At 51.3% G+C, this 15,764-nt stretch overlaps 4 protein-coding genes across 4 annotated transcripts in view; 2 read left to right on the plus strand and 2 right to left on the minus strand.

The window, feature by feature from the left end:
* The window catches only part of LOC121306054 (phosphomannomutase 1-like), a 9,396-nt gene extending 5,749 nt beyond the window's left edge, over nucleotides 1-3,647 (plus strand). The window contains exons 5-8 of the mRNA XM_041237759.1: nucleotides 104-203; nucleotides 736-811; nucleotides 1,018-1,133; nucleotides 3,137-3,647. Of these exons, the coding sequence (XP_041093693.1) occupies nucleotides 104-203; nucleotides 736-811; nucleotides 1,018-1,133; nucleotides 3,137-3,247 (403 nt within the window). The 3' untranslated portion in view covers nucleotides 3,248-3,647. The remainder of the gene's footprint in view (nucleotides 1-103; nucleotides 204-735; nucleotides 812-1,017; nucleotides 1,134-3,136) is intronic.
* The window catches only part of LOC121306053 (cold shock domain-containing protein C2-like), a 21,063-nt gene extending 11,173 nt beyond the window's left edge, over nucleotides 1-9,890 (minus strand). The window contains exons 1-3 of the mRNA XM_041237758.1: nucleotides 9,667-9,890; nucleotides 9,154-9,357; nucleotides 8,026-8,148 (exon numbers count right to left, since the gene is read on the minus strand). Coding sequence (XP_041093692.1) covers nucleotides 8,026-8,148; nucleotides 9,154-9,329 — 299 coding nt within the window. The 5' untranslated portion in view covers nucleotides 9,330-9,357; nucleotides 9,667-9,890. The remainder of the gene's footprint in view (nucleotides 1-8,025; nucleotides 8,149-9,153; nucleotides 9,358-9,666) is intronic.
* The window catches only part of LOC121306077 (histone acetyltransferase p300-like), a 456,244-nt gene that overhangs the window by 115,527 nt on the left and 324,953 nt on the right, over nucleotides 1-15,764 (minus strand).
* On the plus strand, nucleotides 11,449-15,751 carry polr3h (polymerase (RNA) III (DNA directed) polypeptide H). The gene is made up of 6 exons (XM_041237910.1): nucleotides 11,449-11,861; nucleotides 12,933-13,045; nucleotides 14,259-14,355; nucleotides 14,558-14,644; nucleotides 14,956-15,019; nucleotides 15,378-15,751. The coding sequence occupies exons 2-6, from the start codon at nucleotides 12,935-12,937 to the stop codon at nucleotides 15,745-15,747; spliced, it is 729 nt and encodes a 242-aa protein (XP_041093844.1). The 5' UTR covers nucleotides 11,449-11,861; nucleotides 12,933-12,934; the 3' UTR covers nucleotides 15,748-15,751.

Here is a 15,764-nt window from a genome sequence, read left to right on the forward strand (position 1 = left end):
GCTGTGCAGCGGGAGTCTGATTATTAAACTCCTAGTGAAAGCAGGACTGGATCACACTGCTGTGCAGCAGGAGTCTGATTATTAAACTCTCTTTCTCTCTCAGGGGCACTTTTATCGAATTCCGGAATGGAATGCTGAACATCTCCCCGATTGGTCGGAGCTGCACCTTCGAAGAGCGAATTGAATTCTCATTAATTGACAAGGTAACCAGCCTTGATGCTTCCCTGTGCTTTACCAGACCTCTCTGTGCTTTACAATGCTTCCCTGTGCTTTACCAGACCTCTCTGTGCTTTACAATGCTTCCCTATGCTTTACCAGACCTCTCTGTGCTTTACAATGCTTCCCTGTGCTTTACCAGACCTCTCTGTGCTTTACAATGCTTCCCTATGCTTTACCAGACCTCTCTGTGCTTTACAATGCTTCCCTATGCTTTACCAGACCTCTCTGTGCTTTACAATGCTTCCCTGTGCTTTACCAGACCTCTCTGTGCTTTACAATGCTTCCCTGTGCTTTACCAGACCTCTCTGTGCTTTACAATGCTTCCCTGTGCTTTACCAGACCTCTCTGTGCTTTACAATGCTTCCCTATGCTTTACCAGACCTCTCTGTGCTTTACAATGCTTCCCTGTGCTTTACCAGACCTCTCTGTGCTTTACAATGCTTCCCTGTGCTTTACCAGACCTCTCTGTGCTTTACATTGCTTCCCTATGCTTTACCATTGTATTTCTTTTATCAGAAAGAGAAAATTCGAGAGAAATTTGTCGCCGCCCTGCGGGAGGAATTCGCTGGGAAAGGGCTGTGTTTCACCAGGGGTAAGTGCAGGAGCCACACTGCCCCCTAGTGTGCAACACCGGCAGTGCATCAGAAGGAGGGAGAAGGAGGGAGGGGGTTCAGTCTCTGTGCCTCAAGTCTGCCCTGGACTGGAGGGAGCCCCCTTTCACTTAGCGGGGTGAGGGAGGGAGGGACGGCGGGAGTCTGTGTTTAAATTATAACTCTCGCTTTGTGTTTTGTCCTGCAGGAGGACTGATTAGCTTTGATATCTTCCCAGAAGGGTGGGATAAAAGATACTGCCTTGATATCCTGGAAACAGAAGGACTGGAGAGCATTTATTTCTTTGGAAACGAGACTTCACCGGTGAGGACGGGCTGGGAGGGAAGCAGCGTGGCTCTAGCGGAGCTGAGGAGGGGCTGGGAGGGAAGCAGTGTGGCTCTAGCGGAGCTGAGGAGGGACTGGGAGGGAAGCAGTGTGGCTCTAGCGGAGCTGAGGAGGGACTGGGAGGGAAGCAGTGTGGCTCTAGCGGAGCTGAGGAGGGACTGGGAGGGAAGCAGCGTGGCTCTAGCGGAGCTGAGGAGGGACTGGGAGGGAAGCAGTGTGGCTCTAGCGGAGCTGAGGAGGGACTGGGAGGGAAGCAGCGTGGCTCTAGCGGAGCTGAGGAGGGACTGGGAGGGACCGGGAGGGAAGCAGTGTGGCTCTAGTGGAGCTGAGGAGGGACTGGGAGGGAAGCAGTGTGGCTCTAGCGGAGCTGAGGAGGGACTGGGAGGGAAGCAGTGTGGCTCTAGTGGAGCTGAGGAGGGGCTGGGAGGGAAGCAGCGTGGCTCTAGCGGAGCTGAGGAGGGACTGGGAGGGAAGCAGTGTGGCTCTAGCGGAGCTGAGGAGGGACTGGGAGGGAAGCAGTGTGGCTCTAGCGGAGCTGAGGAGGGACTGGGAGGGAAGCAGTGTGGCTCTAGCGGAGCTGAGGAGGGACTGGGAGGGAAGCAGCGTGGCTCTAGCGGAGCTGAGGAGGGACTGGGAGGGGAGGGGAGGGAAGCAGTGTGGCTCTAGTGGAGCTGAGGAGGGACTGGGAGGGAAGCATTGTGGCTCTAGCGGAGCTGAGGAGGGGGGGGGAGGGAAGCAGCGTGGCTCTAGCGGAGCTGAGGAGGGACTGGGAGGGAGGCAGCAGTGGCTCTAGCGGAGCTGAGGAGGGACTGGGAGGGAAGCAGTGTGGCTCTAGCGGAGCTGAGGAGGGACTGGGAGGGAAGCAGTGTGGCTCTAGCGGAGCTGAGGAGGGACTGGGAGGGAAGCAGTGTGGCTCTAGCGGAGCTGAGGAGGGACTGGGAGGGAAGCAGTGTGGCTCTAGCGGAGCTGAGGAGGGACTGGGAGGGAAGCAGTGTGGCTCTAGCGGAGCTGAGGAGGGACTGGGAGGGAAGCAGTGTGGCTCTAGCGGAGCTGAGGAGGGACTGGGAGGGAAGCAGCGTGGGCTCTAGTGGAGCTGAGGAGGGACTGGGAGGGAAGCAGTGTGGCTCTAGCGGAGCTGAGGAGGGGCTGGGAGGGAAGCAGCGTGGCTCTAGCGGAGCTGAGGAGGGACTGGGAGGGAAGCAGTGTGGCTCTAGCGGAGCTGAGGAGGGACTGGGAGGGAAGCAGTGTGGCTCTAGCGGAGCTGAGGAGGGGCTGGGAGGGAAGCAGTGTGGCTCTAGTGGAGCTGAGGAGGGACTGGGAGGGAAGAGTGTGGCTGAGGAGGAGGGACTGGGAGGGAAGCAGCGTGGCTCTAGCGGAGCTGAGGAGGGGCTGGGAGGGAAGCAGCGTGGCTCTAGCGGAGCTGAGGAGGGGCTGGGAGGGAAGCAGTGTGGCTCTAGCGGAGCTGAGGAGGGGCTGGGAGGGAAGCAGTGTGGCTGGAGGGACCTCGCGGAGCTTAAATTCGATAATTTCTAAATCGAGTTGAGGAGGGGCGGAGGGAAGCACATGGTCTAACGGAGCATGAGGAGGGCGGGGAGTGGAGCGTACGTGTGGCTCGTTAGCGGAGAGGAGGGACCTGGGGTATGGGAAGCCCAAATAGAGCGTCTGCTTCTAGCGGAGTCGAGCGAGGGTAGCGGGAGGAAGCAGCGGCTTCTAGCGGAGCTGAGGGAGGTCGGCTGGGACGGGGAGCAGTGTTGGAGGCCTCGAGCGGCTGTCGGGGAGGGCGCTGGGAGGGAAGCAGTGTGGGCCTTATGTGGCGGCTGAGTGAGGGACTGGGAGGGAAAGCGGGCGGCTCTAGTGGAGCTCTTCGTGTTGTGTGGGAGGAGTTGGGGGAGGGACTGGGAGGGAAGCAGCGTGGCTCTAACGGAGATGGGGAGGGACTGGGAGGGTAATATTTTCTAATTTCTAACTCTTGTTCTCTGCAGGGAGGGAACGACTATGAGATTTTCAGCGACCCTCGTACAGTCGGTTTCACGGTCAGCTCCCCAGAAGACACAGTCCGGCTTTGTCAGGAACTTTTTGGGGTGCAGTCGTGATATTCGGGGTCCACACTGCAGTTCTGGCTTTTGGCCATCAGGGGGCGGTAGCTGACATCCACATGTATTATGCAAATGAAAAATGTATGTTGCTGTTTATGACAATTACTGTGTGGGTGGGAGGTGTAGTCTCTCTGATCCCTCCTGCCCCAGTGCACCCTGGGAGTTGTAGTCTCTCTGATCCCTCCTGCCCCAGTGCACCCTGGGAGGTGTAGTCTCTCTGATCCCTCCTGCCCCAGTGCACCCTGGGAGTTGTAGTCTCTCTGATCCCTCCTGCCCCAGTGCTCTCTGGGAGGTGTAGTCTCTCTGATCCCTCCTGCCCCAGTGCTCTCTGGGAGTTGTAGTCTCTCTGATCCCTCCTGCCCCAGTGCACTCTGGGAGGTGTAGTCTCTCTGATCCCTCCTGTGTTTGTTTGCGTGTGTTTTTGCAAGTGATTTTAAATTGCTTTGTTTTCCACCTTGTTTATTCTGAGATCTTCTGCAGAATCGTCCCTCTATCAATGTATTTATTGTAAAGTATTGTACATTTAAAAATAATAATAATAATAATAATCATAATAATAAAATAATTCTTTTTTCTACATTTTTTATTCATTTATTTAACACAAGTAATTGCAAATCATTATGATGACCGTCCCTTGATTGCACCCAAGTCACCTCCAATCTCCCCGGGAGTATTTAAGAATACTGATTAATAAGATACTAAAAGGCTGTTCTTTCCTATGCAGATTACTTTGTTTTTGCTACAGTGTAAACTCCCGAGCACTTTAAAGAGATAAGGGAAGAGAAGATGCATTCAATACTCGGAATTGTTTTCAGTAGAATTCTTTCTCGCCATCGAATGCACACTTTGTTGATTTGAGACTCTTGCCACTGAACTCACACCGAGATCAGACTCGTCTTATAGCCGAAACGTTTGCCCTTTAACACTGAAGACACCGAGAAGATAGTAGAAGACTGAGGATGGAATACTGGAGGGATTGAATTCACATTGAAGACACTGAGAGACTCTTCTAGTGGAAACGTTTGCCATTGAATTCACACTGAAGACACTGAAGGGAATATCTAGTGGAAACGTTTGCCATTGAATTCAATGAAGACACTGAGAAAGACTTCTAGTGGAAACGTTTGAAGACAATAGCTCACACCAATAGGAAGCTCATCTCTCTCACTCGCTCTCTCTCTCATATATATATAACAGCATACATACAATTAAGAAGAGTAAATGTTGCAGGTTCATTAATAACATACAAAGGGGATAAGACTCGACAAACCACAAAGTTCTTGATCATTTGTTTATTCGTTTATTTATTCACCCTTCGTAACACCGAGACACCATTGTAAATTAAATTAACTATAATAATACAATAATAATAATAAATAATAATAATAATAATAATTTAGTAACACACCAGCAAGAAAACTCTTCATCATAGATGACTAATTAGCGACCTCTCCTCTAGTATCTCCCTCTCCCTTCCCTCACTGCCACAAACAGGAAACACACACTGGCCAGACAAAGAACTGACAGCTCCCTCTGATCCCTCCTGTTTCCAGTGAATCACACTGAAGACACAGAGAGACTCTTCTTCCCCTCTCTACCATTGAACTCTCCCTGATCCCCCTGTCCATCCTCTCCTCCGTATCTCCCTCTCCCCTCCATTATAAACTCCTTAAAGATAGACATAAAGAGACGTCCAGCCATTCCCTCGATATTCTAAAAGCGTTATCTCCTCAAGTTCCCTTCCGGGGTCTGCCATACCCTCCATGAATCTCCTCCTCCCCATCCTCTCCATCAGAAGGAGATTCTTCCCCCTAACCCCACCAAGCATCCGAGTAGGTGTCCTGCCCTACTCTTACTCTCCACAAAATCCTCCCTCCATCCCCAACTCCATCCCTCTAATCCCTCATCTCCCTCTCCTCCCCTTCTCCTCAATCTACGTCCGAATCCTCTCTCACTTCCCTCCGTTATTCAGATACCTCTCATCCCTCTCATCCTCTCCTCAACATCAGGAGATCCCCCTCCCGTTCCAATCCTCTCATCATCCCTCCTCCATCTCCCTCCCCCCATCCTCTCCTCCGTATCTCCCTCTCCCTTCCCCTCTCCATCCTCTCCTCCCTCATCCCCCTCTCTCCTCTCTCCGTCTCCCTCTCTCTCCATCCTCTCCTCCCTCATCCCCCTCTCCATCCTCTCCTCCGTATCTCCCTCTCCCTTCCCCTCTCCATCCTCTCCTCCCTCATCCCCTCCTCTCCCTTCCTCTCTCCTCCTATCCTCCTTCCTTAGTTCCCACTCCCCTCCGCTCCCTCCGTATCTCCATCTCCCTCACTCTCCAGTAGCACTCCCGCTTCTCTCTCTATTACCATAATAAGACAGTATTTAGCCTCCTCTCCTCTGTGAGATCCTTCTCTCTCCCTCTCTCTCTAAATCTCGTTAAGTCCTCCACTAAGGCCTACCCTACTCCAGTGGTCTCCTAGGAGGCATTGATGATGGTCCCGCCGCACGCCTCTTCTCTCTCCCTCTCTCTCTCTTCTCCATTCTCTCCTCCACTCCTCTCTTCTCCTCCTCTCTTCTCTCTCCTCCAGACTCTCTCTCTCTCTCTCTCCATCTCTCGGTGGCATCTGTCACCTCTTCTGGGTGCCGGATCGGAGGCGAGTGATGAGTGTTCCTGGTATCCAGGTTCTGGTCCCGGCGGGGACAGGGGGAGGCTAGTACCCCCGCGATGATCTCATAATTCTACTGCGGGGGAACCAGGGGGCGAGGTAGGATAGGAGGCATCGTCACTCGATCAGAAGCGGTCCCAGCTCGCACTGGGGGGAGAGGGGGGGGTGGGTTTAGTTACCGATAAGAACTCCCAGCTGCGGGCCGGCTGGGGGAGAGGGGGGGAGGAGTTTAGCTTACTCGATCAGAGACTCCACCAGCTGCAAGCGAGGGGGGACGGGGGGAGGGTGTTTGTTACTCGATCAGAACTCACCAGCTGCACTGGAGGGGGAGGTCTCCACTCTCCGCTCAGATCTCCCCATCTGGGAGGGTCATCCTTACTCCTCAGAACTCTCCCTCTCCCCTCTGCGGGGAGAGGGGGGAGGGTTTAGTTACTCGATCAGAACTCCCCAGCTGCACTGCGGGGAGAGGGGGGGGGGTTTAGTTACTCGATCAGAACTCCCCAGCTGCACTGCGGGGAGAGGGGGGAGGGTTTAGTTACTCGATCAGAACTCCCCAGCTGCACTGCGGGAGAGGGGGGAGGGTTTAGTTACTCGATCAGAACTCCCCAGCTGCACTGCGGGGAGAGGGGGGAGGGTTTAGTTACTCGATCAGAACTCCCCAGCTGCACTGCGGGGAGAGGGGGGGGGGTTTAGTTACTCGATCAGAACTCCCCAGCTGCACTGCGGGGAGAGGGGGGAGGGTTTAGTTACTCGATCAGAACTCCCCAGCTGCACTGCGGGGAGAGGGGGGAGGGTTTAGTTACTCAATCAGAACTCCCCAGCTGCACTGCGGGGAGAGGGGGGAGGGTTTAGTTACTCGATCAGAACTCCCCAGCTGCACTGCGGGGAGAGGGGGGAGGGTTTAGTTACTCGATCAGAACTCCCCAGCTGCACTGCGGGGAGAGGGGGGAGGGTTTAGTTACTCGATCAGAACTCCCCAGCTGCACTGCGGGGAGAGGGGGGAGGGTTTAGTTACTCGATCAGAACTCCCCAGCTGCACTGCGGGAGAGGGGGGGGAGGGGGGGGGGTTTAGTTACTCGATCAGAACTCCCCAGCTGCACTGCGGGGAGAGGGGGGAGGGTTTAGTTACTCGATCAGAACTCCCCAGCTGCACTGCGGGAGAGGGGGGAGGGTTTAGTTACTCGATCAGAACTCCCCAGCTGCACTGCGGGGAGAGGGGGGAGGGTTTAGTTACTCGATCAGAACTCCCCAGCTGCACTGCGGGAGAGGGGGGAGGGTTTAGTTACTCGATCAGAACTCCCCAGCTGCACTGCGGGGAGAGGGGGGAGGGTTTAGTTACTCAATCAGAACTCCCCAGCTGCACTGCGGGAGAGGGGGGAGGGTTTAGTTACTCAATCAGAACTCCCCAGCTGCACTGCGGGAGAGGGGGGAGGGTTTAGTTACTCGATCAGAACTCCCCAGCTGCACTGCGGGAGAGGGGGGAGGGTTTAGTTACTCGATCAGAACTCCCCAGCTGCACTGCGGGAGAGGGGGGAGGGTTTAGTTACTCGATCAGAACTCCCCAGCTGCACTGCGGGGGAGGGGTGACAGTTACGCCTATCGAATCCCCCCCAAATCAAATGAGGGAGTCTTGGGGAGGGTTGTAGTGACGATCTCTCCCCCCTCTGCAAAACAAGGAGCTAGGGAGGGGTGAGGTGACCGCCTCTCCCCCATCCCAAAATCAATGAGATAGTCTTGAGGGGGACGGACGTCTCTTCATTTTCTACACCGTAATTGATGTTAGTAACTCATTCATTATTTATTTTATTTTATTTTTTTTTTAGGGTGTAGTGTGAAGGGGAAGGGTGTAGTGTGTAGGGTGTAGGGGTCACTCACTCTGAGATGGAGGGGGGGTAGTGTGTAGGGTGTAGGGGTCACTCACTCTGAGATGGAGGGGGGGGGGTAGTGTGTAGGGTGTAGGGGTCACTCTGAGATGGAGGGGAGGGGGTAGTGTGTAGGGTGTAGGGGTCACTCACACTCTGAGATGGAGGGGAGGGGGTAGTGTGTAGGGTGTAGGGGGTCACTCACACTCTGAGATGGAGGGGAGGGGGTAGTGTGTAGGGTGTAGGGGTCACTCACTCTGAGATGTGCACGAAGATGTCCTCTCCTCCGCAGGCCGGGGTGATGAAGCCGTGACCCCGCGAGCGGGAGAAGTCTTTACAGAAACCCCTGCAGAGAGAACCAGCCGCAGCACGAGAAGAACTGAGAGAGAGAGATGAGAGAGAGGGGAGGGAGAGGGAGAGAGAGAGAGGGGAGAGAGAGGAGGAGGGAGAGAGAGAGGGAGAGAGAGAGAGGAGTCTTGAGGTCAACACTGTGCCTGGGAGCAGAGAGAGAGATACACACACACACAAAGACAGGCAGGTTCATCTCGATCGAGACACTGAGAGGAGTGACACACACTACACACCACAGACAGAGAGTGTTGCACAGAGTCAACACAGAGGACAGGTGAGAGAGAGTGTGTGTGTTGTTATGCACCACCAGACAGAGAGAGAGTGACACACAAACAAGACTCTTCGCTGAGAGATGTCCGTGTCGCTTCACACACTCACGACAGAGAGAGATGCTCGTTCTCATCTCTACGAGAGACGCACCACACAGACAGGCAGAGAGAGAGAGAGAGACGCACACACACACAGACAGAGAGAGACGCACACAAACACAGACAGAGAGAGAGACGCACACACACACAGACAGAGAGAGAGACGCACACAAACACAGACAGGCAGAGAGAGAGAGAGAGACGCACACACACACAGACAGAGAGAGACGCACACAAACACAGACAGAGAGAGAGACGCACAGACAGGCAGAGAGACAGAGAGAGAGACGCACACACACACAGACAGAGAGAGAGACGCACACAGAACACAGAAACAGGGCAGAGAGAGAGAGAGAGACACAGACAGGCAGAGAGAGAGAGAGAGACGCACACAAACACAGAGACAGAGAGAGAGAGAGAGAGAGAACACACAGACAGAGAGAGAGAGATGCACACACACACAGACAGAGAGAGAGACGCACACAAACACAGACAGGCAGAGAGAGAGAGAGAGACGCACACACACACAGACAGAGAGAGAGACGCACACAAACACAGACAGAGAGAGAGACGCACACAAACACAGACAGAGAGAGAGACGCACACACACACAGACAGAGAGAGAGACGCACACAAACACAGACAGGCAGGCAGCTGATACTCACGCAGAGTAGGTTCGGGTCCGTTTGGTGGCCAGGGGGCTGGGCAGCTCCCCCCCGAAATGAGGCTGGCCCCTGTCCCACACCCTACTGCCCTCCCGCAGCAACCCAAAAGGGAGGGAGAGGGGGGAGCGGGGGGAGGACAAAGGCTGGGTGGGAGAGCTGAGGCCTGGGTCCCCCATTGATTGCAGTGTGTCCCTTTAGCAGAGTCTGGGGAAGAGAGGTGAGCTAGCTAGGACTACAGCTCCCAGCATGCCTCTGCGCCCGCGGCCATGGTGAGGCATGCTGGGAGCTGTAGTTCTTTACGCTGTGGGTCTCGTATCACAAGCGATACAGACCTCTATTACGATACATCATGTACAGCTGCGGGCAAAACACACACACACGCACGCAGCAAAAACTATAGATATTAGGATATTATATATTATATATATATAATATGTATATAATATATAATAATATCTACTATATATATATGAATACAATACATTATTATTATTATTATTATTAGGATCTTACCGTGCAAGTCTTATAGATCACCAGCCCTTTCTTCTTTCGCCTTTGTCGCAAAAGCGCTTCAGACAATGTATTTCGCAACGTCGATTTTTACACGCGAAATTAACGTCGATCCCTCACGTTGTACCGCCGGAGAACAGAGCTATTTGCAGTGAGCGTGTGCCTGTGTGTGTCTGTCTCTGTGTGTCTGTGCCTGTGTGTGTGTGTGTGTGTGTGTGTGTGTGTGTCTCTGTTGCCTGTGTGTCTGTGCCTGTGTGTGTGTGTGTGTGTGTGTGTGTCTGTGACTCTGTGTGCATGCGTGTGCGGCTGCACGGCTCGCTGCCTCGCTTCAATGCAGAGACCTCTTTGCAATCCGCGTTTGCAGGACAGGTTTGATGGAGGGGATGCAGATAAACGCTAGCTGAACGTTGTCTGTGTGTGTGTGTGTGTGTGTGTGTGTGTGTGTGTGTGTGTGTGTCTGTCTGCGTTGCCACTACAGTGCCCTCTTTGTCTATCTATCTGTCTGTCTTTGTGTGTCTGTGTGTCTGTCTGCATTGCCACTGCAGTGCCCTCTCTGTCTATCTATCTGTCTGTGTGTGTGTCTGTGTGTGTGTGTGTGTGTCTGTGTGTGTGTGTGTGTGTGTGTGTGTCTCCACTGCAGTGCCCTCTCTGTCTGTCTATCTGTCTGTCTGTCTGTCTGTGTCTGTGTGTGTCTGTTGCCACTGCAGTGCCCTCTCTGTGTCTGTCTGTCTGTCTGTCTCTCTTTGTGTGTCACAGTCACGTAGGTGCAGTGCCACCTATCAGATCTAGATAGACATCTGTCTGTCTGTCTGTGTGTGTGTGTGTGTGTGTGTGTGTGTGTCTGTCTGCATTGCCACTGCAGTGCCCTCTCTGTCTATCTGTCTGTCTGTCTGTCTGTGTGTGTGTGTGTGTGTCTGTCTGCATTGCCACTGCAGTGCCCTCTCTGTCTATCTGTCTGTCTGTCTGTGTGTGTGTGTGTGTGTGTGTGTGTGTGTGTGTGTGTGTGTGTGTGTGTGTGTGTCTGTGTGCCACTGCCTGTCTGTCTGTCTGTCTGCCTGTCTGTCTGTCTCTCTGTCTGATATATCGTCTGAAAGGACAGCTGTCTGTCTGTCTGTCTGTCTGTGTGTGTGTCTGTGTCTGTAGTGCCACATTGCACTGCAGTGCCCTCTCTGTCTAGATGGTCTACTGTCTGTCTGTGTGTCTGTGTGTGTGTGTGTGTGTGTGTGTGTGTGTGTGTGTGTGTGTCTGTGTGTCTCTGCATGCATGCCACTGCAGTGCCCTCTCTGTCTATTTGTCTGTCTGTCTGTCTGTCTGTCTGTCTGTGTGTGTGTGTGTGTGTGTGTGTGTGTGTGTGTGTGTGTGTGTCTGTCTGCATTGCCACTGCAGTGCCCTCTCTGTCTATCTGTCTGTCTGTCTGTCTGTCTGTGTGTGTGTGTGTGTGTGTGTGTGTGTGTGTGTGTGTGTGTGTGTGTGTCTGCAACTGTCCCACGGCAGTGCCCTCTCTGTCTATACGTCTGTTGTCTCTGTCTGTCTGTGTGTGTGTGTGTGTGTGTGTGTGTGTGTGTGTGTGTGTGTGTGTGTGCTGTGTGTGTGCGTGCTGTGCAGTGCGGTGCAGTGCCCTCTCTGTCTGTCTGTCTGTCTGTCTGTCTGTCTGTCTGTGCTGTGTGTGTGTGTGTGTGTGTGTCTGTCTGCATTGCCACTGCAGTGCCCTCTCTGTCTATTTGTCTGTCTGTCTGTCTGTCTGTCTGCAGCTTAAATAAAACATTTTCTTGAAGATTACTGAGTTGGAACATTCATAGTTTTTGCAACATTTTTTTTAAAAGGTTCAATTTGTCATAAATCCTTCTTTAAAAAAAACAAACAATCTAAACATTCTAAATGTTGACCTCATGCCGTAAAGGGAGGCGCGCTGCTCCGCTCGACCTTCTGCCGTCAGCTGCGCGGCAGCGTCGCAAACAGGAAGCACGTGTTTGCAGCGCTCTCTAAACCGTGACCGGGTCCGAGTTGTTACTGAATTTAAAAGAAAAATAAATTAAAAAAACACAATTTAAAAGCGTTTATCGTGTCGTTTAAACAACATAACATGCGTGAAGGAAAACCTTCGTGCAAATCTGCAGCGCGTCATTCATTATAGCAGAGTTTGAGTCGAACCGGTTCTCTTACGTCACTTTGTTTTGGAATTTTCCACAAAAAAACAGGTAAATTAAACACCTTTTAATTAAAACAATAAATAAATACATGTCTATATTTGCATTTGTATATAACAGACAGGCAGTCTTGTAATAGAGAAGCACAGGCTGCCTGCGCTAATCTGTTTGAAACTTGCAAGACCCTAACGCGATAACAACCTTCCGCGATAATTATGACACGCTAATAATAGCAACGCGAAATAGCGCGCATATCAACACACGGCGCAGCGTATTGAATTAATCCTATACAATATATACAGTATATCAGAGAGTGTACAATGTGTACAATATAACAGACAGTATACAATATATACAATATATCAGACAGTGTACAATATATACAATATAACAGACAGTATACAATATATACAATATATCAGACAGTGTACAATATGTACAATATAACAGACAGTATACAATATATACAATATAACAGACAGTGTACAATATGTACAATATAACAGACAGTATACAATATATACAATATATCAGAGAGTGTACAATATGTACAATATAACAGACAGTATACAATATATACAGTTTATCAGAGAGTGTACAATATATACAATATATCAGACAGTGTACAGTGTGTACAATATAAGACAGTATACAATATATACAATATATCAGACAGTGTACAGTATGTACAATATAAGACAGTATACAATATATACAATATATCAGACAGTGTACAATGTGTACAATATAACAGACAGTATACAATATATACAATATATCAGACAGTATACAATGTGTGTTTGTATATTAATATTGCAATATACGTTTAAAACACACACACACAGCGTCGCCGTGAATAACAAACCCATTCATAAAAAAACTCCCTCGCTTTAAATTAGATTGACAAACATTATTATTATTGCAATATACGTTAATCTAATTTAAAGCGCGGGAGAGTGTTTTTTTATGAATGGGTTTGTTATTCAGGGCGACGCTGTGTGTGTTTGTGTGTGTTTTGAACGCATATTGCAATGTTAACCCTGTTTGTTAATCTAGTTTAAGGCTCTGGGGGGGGTTGTGTTTTATAAAGGAGTTTATTATTTATATCTGTTTTGTTTTCAGTCATGTTTGTTGTGATTGAAATGGTCGACACGGTCCGGACCCCGCCCTGGCAATTTCAACAGAAACTGAACGACGCCATCGCGGAACAGCTCAATAAGAAACTAGCCAACAAGGTGAGCGACCCCCCCGGGCTAATAATTAATCAACCGAGTCACTAAATATAGAAAGAAAGAAAGAAAGAAAGAAATCATCATGCGGATTGGAAACGCGGGCCCGGCGGCGCGTCGCTATGGAAACGAGTGCAGAGAGATGGGAGAGATCTCCTCCTCCTCTCCCAGGCTAGGAGTGAGTGTGAGTGTGTGTGTTTCAGTGTGTGTGTGTGTTTCAGTGTGTGTGTTTCAGTGTGTGTGTGTGTGTTTCAGTGTGTGTGTTTCAGTGTGTGTGTGTGTGTGTGTGTGTGTTTCAGTGTGTGTGTGTGCATTTCAGTGTGTGTGTTTCAGTGTGTGTGTGTGTGTGTGTGTGTGTGTGTGTGTGTGTGTGTGTGTGTGTGTGTGTGCATTTCAGTGTGTGTGTTTCAGTGTGTGTGTGTGCGTTTCAGTGTGTGTGTGTGTGTGTGTGTGTGTGTGTCAGTGTGTGTGTGTGTGCATTTCAGTGTGTGTGTGTGCATTTCAGTGTGTGTGTGTGTGTGTGTGTGTGTTTCAGTGTGTGTGTTTCAGTGTGTGTGTGTGCATTTCAGTGTGTGTGTGTGTGTGTGTGTTTTCAGTGTGTGTGTGTGTGTGCGTTTCAGTGTGTGTGTTTGTGGGCATTTCAGTGTGCGTGTTTGTGTGTATTTCAGTGTGTGTGTGTTTAACTATTAATATTAATTATTATTATTATTATTGTCATAGATTTGCTATGTTTTGAAACATGTCAGATCTGAGCTCTGAACCGAACCCATTTCAAGCAGTTCTGGATCAGTGATGATTCTCGATGCAGTTCGAGCCGAACCCATTTCAAGCAGTTCTGGATCAGTGATGATTCTCGATGCAGTTCGAGCCGAACCCATTTCAAGCAGTTCTGGATCAGTGATGATTCTCGATGCAGTTCGAGCCGAACCCGTTTCAAGCAGTTCTGGATCAGTGATGATTCTCGATGCAGTTCGAGCCGAACCCATTTCAAGCAGTTCTGGATCAGTGATGATTCTCGATGCAGTTCGAGCCGAACCCGTTTCAAGCAGTTCTTTGTATTTGGTGCAGTTGCTTTGCACTGGGAGACACGCTGCCCTCTAGTGGGCGGCGCTAGCTGCTGCAGGGGGTGTGTCCTCACTCATGCTGTGTTCTTGTTGCCCCTCCCCCTCCCCTCCTCCTCGTCCTCCTCGTCCTCCTCCTCCTCCTCCTCCTCTCCCAGGTGGTCTATAAGGTTGGGCTGTGCATCTGTCTTTATGACATCACCAAACTGGAAGATTCTTTCATCTTCCCTGGCGACGGAGCCTCCCATACAAAAGGTAAGCGCCGCCCGCCCCCTGGTGGGCGACCAGGAGCGCTGCAGCTGCACGTGGGTGGCAGGCTATATCTCGGGAAGCGCCAGCCCGGTTTGTGGTGAAACTCGCCTGGGATCTGGGGCTGTGTGTGTGTGGAGGCTGCCTGCCTGCCTGCCTGTCTCTCTGTCCGCAGGAAGCTGTAGGTCACGCGTCTGTCTCGTTTCAGTTCACTTCCGGTACGTGGTCTTCAGGCCTTTTCTGGACGAGATTCTTGTCGGGAAAATCAAAGGGTGCAGCCAGGAAGGAGTGTACGGTAAGTAGTCTCTGGGGAACTACAGCTCCCAGCATGCCTCTGCTCCTGGGGCAGTGGTGAGGCATGCTGGGAGCTGTAGTTCTTCAGCTCCGACGAGCTGTGCTGTGGTCTTGCTACAGAGTGAAGCTGTGCAGGACTACAGCTCCCAGCATGCCTCTGCTCCTGGGGCAGTGGTGAGGGATGCTGGGAGCTGTAGTTCTTGGGGACACGGTGAATCGCTGCGGCTCCACTCTCTGCTTCTTTTTTTTGTAACAGGCATTTCCCCTGCTTTGAAAAATAACGTGTTTCTGGGTTTTTTCTCTCTCTCTCAGTCTCTCTCGGTTTCTTCGATGATATTCTGATCCCTCCGGAATCGCTCCAGCAGCCGGCCAAGTTGTATCCTTTCATCCTGATTGATTGATTGATTGATTGTGTTAGCAGTTTTGTTTGTTGTTGTTATTTTAAATCTGAAGTGTTTTTATTTTTTTTCACAGCAGTGAGAGGACGGCTGTCCAGGTTCAAATCCCGGCTCAGCCACTGACTCGCTGTGTGTGTGTGTGTGTGTGTGTGTGTGTGTCTGTCTCTCTCCTCTCCTCTCCTCCTCTTCCCTTCTCTCCCCTCTCCTCCCTCCTCTCTCCTGCTCTCTCCCCTCTCCTCCTCTCTCTGTTCCTTGACTCTCTCTCCTCTCCCCTCCTCCTCCTCTCTCTCTTCCTCCTCTCTCTCTTCCTTGACTCTCTCTCTCTCTGTGTCTCAGTGATGACTCAGAGCAGGTCTGGGTTTGGGAATATGAAACAGAAGAAGGGGCTCATGACCTCTATATGGACCCGGGGGAGGAGGTCCGTTTCAGAGTGGTGGACGAGGTGTTCGTCGACACCTCCCCCAGCGGCCCCCTCTCCTCCGAGACCACCCCGGGACCCCCCGGCACTGCCCCCGCCCCTGCCAATCCAGACGAGAAGAAAGAGGCCCCCTACACTCTCATAGTGAGTGCTGACCCTCGTACCCTGAACTACAGGTCCCATGAGCCTCTGCCATGTGCCAGAGGCATGCTGGGATCTGTAGTTCAGCAGACCCTGATATTGATGAGATCCAGCCCTCTGAAATGTCTTTATAATATACAGCACTAGACCCTGATATTGATGAG

The sequence above is a fragment of the Polyodon spathula genome, chromosome 46 (assembly GCF_017654505.1).
Source record: "Polyodon spathula isolate WHYD16114869_AA chromosome 46, ASM1765450v1, whole genome shotgun sequence".
Lineage (NCBI taxonomy): Eukaryota > Metazoa > Chordata > Actinopteri > Acipenseriformes > Polyodontidae > Polyodon > Polyodon spathula.

Bases quoted from the DNA above. Each gene is read 5' to 3' on its own strand.
- polr3h (XM_041237910.1), top strand. From the start codon at position 12,935: ATGTTTGTTGTGATTGAAATGGTCGACACGGTCCGGACCCCGCCCTGG. The intron at 14,645-14,955 runs GTAAGTAGTCTC...TCTCTCTCTCAG, and splicing joins CAGCCAGGAAGGAGTGTACG to TCTCTCTCGGTTTCTTCGAT. The intron at 15,020-15,377 runs GTATCCTTTCAT...TCTGTGTCTCAG, and splicing joins CTCCAGCAGCCGGCCAAGTT to TGATGACTCAGAGCAGGTCT.